The sequence below is a fragment of the Centruroides vittatus genome, unplaced genomic scaffold (genome assembly GCF_030686945.1).
Source record: "Centruroides vittatus isolate TY-2023 unplaced genomic scaffold, ASM3068694v2 scaffold_1025, whole genome shotgun sequence".
Lineage (NCBI taxonomy): Eukaryota > Metazoa > Arthropoda > Arachnida > Scorpiones > Buthidae > Centruroides > Centruroides vittatus.
Window position 1 is genome coordinate 6,383 of NW_027122668.1, and position 9,877 is coordinate 16,259.

The 9,877-nt window shown below is 32.1% G+C and overlaps 1 protein-coding gene across 2 annotated transcripts; it reads right to left on the minus strand.

The window, feature by feature from the left end:
• Nucleotides 1–311: 311 nt before the first annotated feature.
• On the minus strand, nucleotides 312–8,710 carry LOC136986439 (alpha-tocopherol transfer protein-like). Of its 2 annotated transcripts, XM_067283961.1 has the most exons (5): nucleotides 8,571–8,710; nucleotides 5,717–5,956; nucleotides 2,770–2,963; nucleotides 2,296–2,406; nucleotides 312–482 (listed from the first exon to the last, which is right to left on the minus strand). In XM_067283961.1, exons 1-5 carry the CDS (start codon nucleotides 8,686–8,688, stop codon nucleotides 315–317), a joined length of 831 nt encoding a protein of 276 aa, XP_067140062.1. In that variant the 5' UTR covers nucleotides 8,689–8,710; the 3' UTR covers nucleotides 312–314. The 2 variants fall into 2 exon arrangements, with proteins under 2 accessions (XP_067140062.1, XP_067140063.1); XM_067283962.1 differs by lacking the exon at nucleotides 2,296–2,406.
• Nucleotides 8,711–9,877: the final 1,167 nt, after the last annotated feature.

Consider the following 9,877-nt stretch of genomic DNA (forward strand, 5'->3'; position numbering starts at 1 on the left):
TTACAGTTATCAGTCATTTTTTAAATTCAGTTTTCGCATGTTTAACATGGAAAATATAAATTTTATTAAATATGTTATTTACATTGCAGTATGTTCTATTGTTATATGAATAAAAAATTAATATAGTGAATTTATTATTGATTTAACAATTTAAATGCGTTTTACATAACTGTTGAAGAATATACAATATTATGTATTTTAAATTGAAAATTTATGTAAAATATTAAATATACATTTACCATGATAGTGATAAAATTTGTTATTTTATACAATAATCAGATAAATTCTTAACTGAAACAATCCAATTATTTTTTTCAGCTGTAATATTTTTGATTATCTTCGAAATATTCCTGAAATTTTAATATGACTTCAATACACTCGATTGGATCGTGAGGAGGTAAATCGCCGCCATATTCCTCGGGAAGAAATCCAGAATCGATGAATTTGTGCAGCGATTCAATTTCAGAACTGTGTATATGGACCTAAGTAATATTATAATTGAGATTAGTTTTAAAAGTTTAGATCAATGAATTTTTCGTTATAATATTTGAAATCTAAAAGAATCTTAGGAGTAACGATAGCAACTGTATAGAGGTTAATTAATAAAAATTAAAATCAAATTAATTGAAAATTTCAGCAACGAGTTGCTTAACATTTCCGGCAACATTTATTTTCAGAGCAGGGATGGGTTTTACAAACATTTGTAAATGCTAATAACGATTAAAATCGTCATTAGGTCAGACCCTACTCGAGTTGTGACACACGACCCCGATTATGTCCCCACATCCTCGACCTTTGATTAGAAAAATTTAATAGCATTAATCCTCCTAATAAATAAAACTACATGCCAAATTTCAGAAATTTTCGACTGAAAGCTCAGTAGTTATTAAGCTTCAAAGAGAGTGAACAAAATCGCGACCAAAACACATTAACATCTCTATATACAGAAAAAAAAAACCCGAATGTTATTTTGCATTTATCGAAGTTTAAAAGTTTCCTGAGTCCAAAAATGTAAAAATCTTGGGGGTCATTTTTTGACTGATCGCCATACTTCCCCTCTGTTGTACAGCGGTAACAGTAGTAATATTTGTAAAGGTTCGACAATAAGTAACGGTTATATTAACGGCGTATTAGCGGGAAAATTAAGTATATAACAGCTGGGAAAGTATTTAAAATAATGTTTTTAAAAATCATTCTAAAAAGTTGTTTTAAGTATAAATAAATATTAATATTAGGTATATAGTGGTAGTTATTCGTGGGATCGTGCCTTGCCAATGGGCTGGTTTAGTGGAGTTTTCTTGACGTTATTGACATCTAAATAAGGGCCAGTTTCTCATAAAAATCTTCCTGGGAGGCATCCCTCTCGGCAGATCGCCTACGTCGCGTTGCCCTAAATCAGTGTTTCTCAAACTTTTTTGTCTGGTGGCACACTGAAATTACAAAACAAAATTTACGGCACCCCTATTATTATTATTATTTTATTTTATTTATTTATTATTATTATTATTTTTTGCTTTTTTACGGTTAATAAAGATATGAAGGATAAAAAGTCTTTGAAAAAAATAAAAGTTTTTTAAAGTAAGTAAGTTTATTTCCAAACAACACAAAAACACTTTTGTTTTGATTAAACAAAAGTTGTTATTATAAAGGTATCTAGTGATAAAATGAGCTCTGAATTTTTTATGATTTACTAGTGTTAATTGATTCCTTAGTTTTGCTACCAGTAACCACTTCTTGATCATTAGAATTTAGGCGTTTTCTTTTTTTAATGAAAAAATTATTCATGATATTGAACAACATAATTAACTTCGATATTTTATTATAAAATTTAATAACACGTTAATAATTTATTTTTTTTTGTTGTAAAGAAGAAAAATATTTGTATATGATGCTTTTTTGTTATTGTCTGAACATATAACAATAATAAAAACAATTACTGCATTCAACGCATTTATATTGCACTTCTACTCGCTGCAGGAACAGAAGAACAAACAACTAGTAACTAGTTCGTTTTTTTCCTAGTATTTACGTATCGCCAATTACCGAGTCACTGAGATAAGTGGCGACGTAACAAGATTAGTAGAAAAAACCAATATTCATTTTTTATAATTGTTTTAATTATTTATTTAATTTAATACTTTAATTCCATTATTTTAAGTAATTTTAATTTAATTATTTAAAAATTTCGCGGCACCCTTGTGGCGTACTTGCGGCACCTTGGGTGCCGCGGCACCCGCTTTGAGAACCACTGCCCTAAACAAATAAACCAATAAACCGACTTAAATGTATACATACCCTTTTTCTAATTTTATATGGAAGAAATGGCCGTAATGCATTGTAAAAAAGATATCCAAATCTTCCAATATTTACAACATGAATTTCCTTATATCTAACTGGAACGGCTGTCTGCATTATATAAAATAAAGAGTATATATTATTCAAGATAAATCAAAAATCCGTTGTACCCTTTTCATTCCAAAAGCATTAAAGATTAATATAATATATCTTCAGTACGTTTTTTCCTCTCCGCTCTGTGGTCACTAAGAGGGAGTTTCATTAGCAAACCCATTATGGATTCTTCAGGTCCACAATCTTGGAGTTTTTCGGCTCCTCCGGATTCCATTCTGGGTTCCCGGAGCGGCCATCCAGCCATTATGTTTAGTACTTTGGAATAAAAAAGGCGCAAGGAATTTTTGACTCATCCTATATATAATTATATAATACAGCAAGATATATTTAAGATTAAAATATTAATGTCAAATAACTTACAAATAAAAGAGAAGTCATGCAAAACATTGTGCTCGGTGTTAATTGTAAAACATGTCTCCACGACAATGTTTTTGCATCCCAAATTACTACCAAACCGTTGACTTGAATTAAATGTCCTGTTAGTGCAGCATCTTGATATATTAACATGCATTTCAAGACGTCTTTCATGTCTACTTTCGAAGGATCCCAGTAGGCTAAAAAGAAATTATATCTACATATTAATACATAATATTTTAAAAATATTATTCAAGATTGAAAACAGAAAGTACAGTAGGTTAGGATAGAAATTTAAACATTATTCGATTTATTTTTATTATTGATATACACGGCGCTCTTTCTGTAAGATGCATAAAACTTATTTCGCTATTTCGACGTAGGAGAGCGGAAGGTTATAAAGTAGTCTACTTGCAGTTCTAATCTCTGTCTCGCCATTTTTCGCGTTTTGAACAATGCAGAGACTGAACAAGATTTTATTGTTCCCATCGTTTGCATATTGCCAACTGAGCAGTACAGAAAGCAGCAAAAAGTTTGCTCATCTGGAGAATGCTTGCTGTGCGTAAATTTATCGCATTCAATTTTTCGGAGGAGTGATTCTTTCAGGCGTATATAAAATACCTCTTACAATGATTGAGCCAATTCTTTTTATAAAACATAGCTCTAGTAGAGAACTTTATTTATTAAACGAATACAATTTTCTTACTGTTTATAATATCGATGAATGAAGTTAGCATATATTCATTGCCATGGGTAAGGTATATCATGCGTAATACTCATTTATTGTGTATTTTGTATTGTAGAATTCATGTATAGTTTAAATACTAACACACATGTAAGCGTTTAAAGATACACGAACATTATTTAAAATACACAAAAGTTCGAATAATTTTTCAAACAATAGATTAATAATTATCAAGTTGTTATTGAAGTCTGCACTCAAACTGTTCGTGAGACACCAGATTTCAAGCAATTTATTTAAAGTTTAAATATATTATAGGATTTGATAAAATTTCTTTAAGTTCCTAGAAGATTGTTGCAGTGATCTATGGTGTAATGACATCCAGATCGAATAAGGCAGAATGGCTGAGCGGTTAAGGCATAGCGGTGTCAGTCCTTACGTGGCATCAAGGAGGTGCCGATCCTGAGGTCACACATATTAGTATCATAAATGTACTTTGTCCATTAACGATCCATTAACTTAAGGGAAGGACTATGAATATCATCACTGATATTCGGACTGCCCTCCATCAACTAAATAATGAAAACCGCACGCTTCCTGTAATATACAATTGCCTAAAGGCTATCCATGCGATCGGAGACTCAATCACCATCAATTTCTGCTGGATAAGAGGGAACTCCGGAGATCATGGCAACGACAAAGCAGACCGCCTAGCCAAAAATGCTAACATCATCGCAGAGAAATGCTACTACACACCAATCCGTATCTCTTACCTCTGTACTGTGCTCCATTCAATCTGTGACTGCGGAATTGAGGAAAAAGAAGATCCCTACCATTTAATTTTCAACTGCGAAAAGCATACTTATCAATGCTCACTTCTCAAGCAACAAGTTTTAAAAGATGGACACTACTGGCCTTGCCTTCATGTCTTCATGAAGTTTGTAAGGACAGTAATGTCCATTCCAGCTATTTGTTAACTTTGCGAATAGCCTACGTCCAACGAACCAATACACTACCAACAACGGGACTGTTTAATTTCGTGTACTTTCTTAACTTTGTGTTTTTGTAACTATTCACCCGTTAATGTTCCCATCTACAACTCTTTTCAACCCTCGTTGCTTTGGTCGATCGCCATCTAACTTGTATTGTATCTCATTTGTTTTTCTTGCCAACACTCTCGGCTTGTTTTCCTTAGTGGCACCGGAAATTGCATCTACTCATCCTGTATTATTATACGCGTCATCCTTATCTCTGTTTGTCATAACTTCTTCACACGGATTGTCATATAATATCTATTAATAATCGGTTCCCGGCAAATGTCATCGTTTCCTCTTTCTTCCACCTTTCCCCATCCCCCATCACCTCCTCCTACTATCCCTCTTTTCCCCCTTTTTGTCTTAGGCTATACCACTGAATCAGACCTATTCTTTAATTTTCTCTTTTGTCCTTTATCAGTTATTTTAAGTTGAGGAAAAAATGTAATAACATATGTATACAATACGTTCTCATCGCGAGTAGACAAAGTAACAAGTGATTAGCGACCAGATTTCAGAGGTCATATGATCTTACTTTATGACGTACTTGTTTATTTTTATACTATACTTCCCATTAGAGAGCATTCTGGAGCAAGAATGTTCACATCTTTTTAAAGAGGTCACATACGGCCCTTAAGTGGTCAAGCGGTTCCGTTCTCTGTACACTGGTAGTTCGATCCTGGGTTCGAGCTTCGCCAGGAGGGACTGGCCACGTGGAGTTTTCCGGGTTTTCTCCACATCTGTAACGCCTGAATAGGGGTAATGTACGCTTAAAAAGACCTCCCGGAAAGCATACCCCGTAGGCAGATCGCCAAAGTGTTGTATTGCCGTAACTTAAGAAAGAAGAAGGCCACATACTGTATTTCTAAGTAATGTGACTGGTAAATATACTGTAGTTACAGATTATTCGATAGAATAATAAAATTGCTTGTATACAGGACACCATTTTTATTACTCAAAAATTCAATTTGGCTTAAACACTGCTCATTGACACAAAAAAATTTTATATCACGTTTTGAAGATATACATTTTAGAATTAATTTCTGTATAAGACAGCCTCATCTACACAATTATTTTACATACATTTACGTAAATATATAAATCCCGTATTAATTATTCGTAATCAACTTTGAAATACCCAATTAAATTTTACACATTAAATATTTTATTTAAAGACATTAACGTTTATACGATTACAAATAATTTACATTCTTCATGATTATTTTAGTCTACTTACGGACTTGGATCAATGCCACAACTCGACCGTGTTGATCCGTGTGGGGGAGAAACGAAACAATTTTCGTGTCAAGATACTTCTTAGTGGCCACAGGATTAAATTCCCCAAATATATCTGGATGCCTCTTCCTCGTAGAGTAATAATTTCTTAATAATTTAATTGCTCTTTCTTTATCGAACTTTTTGGCTCTAAGAAAGCTCAAGAGGGACATATCGTCTAAACGACAATTTATATTGTGTTCTGTATAAAATTTAAATAAAAAATAAATTATAATCTTTATATAAAAATTCCAGCAACGAGTTGCTCAACTTTTCCGGCAACATTTAAAAAGTTTGGTGGCACCATCTGTTATAATATTTAACTAAAAAAACTTTTTATATTTTTAATTATTATAAAATGGAAAGAAAGCTTAATTTTGAGGGTAGGGGTGGGTTTTATATTAAAAATGTAAATCCAATAACCAGTAAAATCGTCCTACTGGAGATACACACAACCCCCATTATCTCTCCATGTCCTTGTCCTTCAATCACCAAAATTTAGTAGCCTTAATCTCCCTAATACACAAACCTCCCTGCAAATTTTCTAAAATTTTCGACAGAAAGCACAGGAGTTATTAAGCTTCAAACATGGTGAACAAAATCGTTCCCCCCATACAAACACACACACAAACATCCATACATACAGGGAAAAAAACCCAATGTTTTTTGCATTTCTCGACGCTTCAAGGTGTTTTAAGTCCAAAAATGTAAAAATCTGGGGGGTCGTTTTTTGCCTGATTGCCATACTTTCCCTCTGCATAACAGCCAGGAAAGTAAAATAACTTATAGACCGAATTAGTGTCAGCCATATTATGTACTAATAAATATTGTTAGCCAACAGATGAGAGGCACTAGCCTGAAACGCGTATTGGCATTAGGAACAATTAAACTATAAATAGCGCTATTTATATGGTTTAATTTTTAGTCTTGCGGTACATGATCACTCATGGTAGCAAAGCTTTCTATACAATGGCATATGTTAAGTAGAGATTTGGTACATCTTTCGTTAGGTCAGTTTTCTAATACACAGAGAGTAAAAAGATTTATTATAGAATCATAATGAACAGGTTGTATTGGACATACATAATTATAAGAAGCAATTACATATTTTAAAAGTTCATAAAATACATAAGATCAAACAGAGCAGGTCACATGTACTGTACGTCCTCATCCGGTGGACAAGGCAACGGATGATTAGCGACCAGATTTCGGAGGTCACATAGCTCTAATTTAAAGCTTATTAATGTACTTATTTATGTTTATACTGTACTTACATTCCGTTAGAGAGCATTCAGAAATTCTAGAACAAACGTTCACATTATTTTAGCTAAGCTTCCTATTATATTTCTGAGAATGAGTAAAAGTGTCACTGGTATAGTTACCATTAACATTAATTTCATTGCATAAACTGGATACATCGTGTTTATAGCGTATTCGATAAAATAATACAATCGATGATGTACAGCGGCTGTTAAGGATGCTACAGAGGCTTAAGCTCTCACCATTATCACAAAATAAAAACAATTAAAATTTATATACTCGAACTTTAAAACGTTGTTTTTAAAAACATATAAAATGGAAAATATGGTTTATCGGGTCATCCTCAATACAATCATCGTGCACGAGTTAATAAAAAGACCTTATTCAAATATTTTTATTTTTTATTTTCTTGGCTGTTATAACAGAGTGAAAGTATGGCGATCCGGCAAAAATGACCTTCCAGATTTCTACATTTTTGGACTTAAAACACCTTGAAACGTCGAGAAGTAAAAACAATTCGGAGGTAATTTCCGTATGTATGGATATTAGTGTATGTGTGTGTGGCACAACTTTGTTCACCGTGTTTAAAGCTTAATAATTACTGTGATTTTTGTCGAAAATTTCTAAACTTTTGCAGGTAGGTTTGTGTATTAGAGTGATTGATACTATTACATTTCTGTGGTTAAAGGTAGAGGTGATGGTAAGATAATGAGGGTTGTGTATATCTCTAGTAGGTCTAACTTAATGACAATTTTACTCGTTATCATTTACAGTTTTTTATAAAACTCGTCCCTACCCTCAAAATTAAGCTTTTTGCCGTTTTATAATAGTTAAAAATATAAAAAGTTGTTTTAATAAAATGTGATAGAGGGTACTTAATTTATTAATGCTCTTAATGCTTAAGAAAATTCGTAATAACCCGAGGGTGCTTTCTTAAGTGGACCATATTATAACTTACACCAAAAACATAAAATTAGCGTTAACGTCGTAATTAGAAACTAAATACGTATATACAGAAACAGGTTAAGGTTACATAGCACTGATAAGAAGCTATTTAAAGTTAGATACTACTCTCACACTTAAATGTATATGTAAAACAGATAACGATCGCTATTTTAAAAATAATGTTTGAATGCATAAAAATGCTGAAAGTTGTGCAAATAGACGAATTAAATAGACTAAACCCTTAAAATATTCAAGTACTGATATACACGACCAAAAGTTTGCATCAATTTCTATCATTAACATGTCTAAAAAATAAATTTAAAGCTACACTAAACCGATTTGTTTTAATATCGAATTCGTAAAACTTTTTAAATAAGTTGTAATTTGTAATAAATAGCATTTTTTAAGACAATATCAGTGATATTGTGTATACACAGTTAATGATAGATGTTATGATAAAAATGTGATCAACAGATACAGAGTACAGTTTCATAATAAAAGTTTCTAACATAATTTTAATTAAAATTCTAATATCGTTACTTCATAATCACTCTTGAATGTATACAATATTCCTTAATGTATTAAAAAAAAATTAATCAATTTTTCTTTACCAACAACCATTTCCTTGAACATCTTCAATTCATTTTCATTCCACGTTAAGTAATTTTTCCTTTCTTTCTTACTAGAATCTTTTATGAACAAATCTGCACTCAACACAGGAGGATCCATAATTGTTTAAAAGTCCAATTCCTTAACCTTTGTTAATAATATAAATAAAATGTTTACATGCAAATGAAAGAGCATTCACGTAAAAAATTTCTTTAACAAAGACTAATTTAAAATCATTACCTGTTAATTGAATCTTCCAGATATTAAAAATGTGCTAGCTTCTAGATTAACGCTATCGAACTGATTTTTGAACGGTTTTATGAATTGCATATATTATGATAAGATCATTTTATATGTAATCTATTAAATAATACATCTACTCACCACAAGTATATACAATATCCTAATCGTTTATCAATAATTTACATATACGTATAATATCATGAATATTCTTTTATTTTTAATTTTGCCTATCATATAATAATATATTTAGTTGGCGAGAATATCGTGGCAGTCTCGTAGGGAGATGGCGATTAAATCTTTTTATATATAAAAAGACCCTTTTCTATGTAGATTCACGTACTTTTGTACCCTTACTGTGTGTGCTGTACATTAAACTCTATGCCGACTAAGCAGTTAGTTCCTTTCTTTACCTCCCTACCGCATTCTGCACCAGTTACAACGTATTGAAAATACGTTAAGAGTTTATTTGGAAAAATGTCGCCTGAAGCTGTCGCCAAAAAACGTTTCCTTTCAGGCTACTTAATTGACAAAAAGTAAAAATATTCCATTCCAACACGAAAAATTATCCGATTATAAAATAAAACACTAAAAAATTCAGACCAGGGACAAAAACAGACTTCATACTTCTCCATCCGCATCGCATTGGAACCACACTAATACTTGAACCTTTACTGCATTGAAAGAAGGGCTGGTAATAAGATTTCATGCTGTGTCATAGTTGGTAAATCTTTTACATAATGTTATTGATGTTGCGGTTTCTCGTACAGTAAATGCTGGAAATGTCCTCCAGAAGCCGCAAAATCCGGAAATGAGGTACGGAGATCTAGCGGACAGGAGATGATGCGATCGGCAAAAGAAATTTTTCAAGAATTTTAGTCTAAAAAGCAGAACGTCTGAAAGCAAGCAGTAACTCCATCTACCAAAAACTGGAAACGCGTAGATACAATTTACAGATCGTATAACTCTAACGTAATTACAAATTCTCACTGCACAGTAACTTTTCAGACACCTTGTACTATATACAGAGTGATGTAAAAGTCAGCGAGCATTTAAAAATATAGATATT

Bases quoted from the DNA above. Each gene is read 5' to 3' on its own strand.
- LOC136986439 (XM_067283961.1), bottom strand. From the start codon at position 8,688: ATGGATCCTCCTGTGTTGAGTGCAGATTTGTTCATAAAAGATTCTAGT. The intron at 2,964-5,716 runs GTAAGTAGACTA...ATTTCTTTTTAG, and splicing joins TGTGGCATTGATCCAAGTCC to CCTACTGGGATCCTTCGAAA. The intron at 2,407-2,769 runs GTAAGTTATTTG...TATATAATGCAG, and splicing joins GCATGACTTCTCTTTTATTT to ACAGCCGTTCCAGTTAGATA.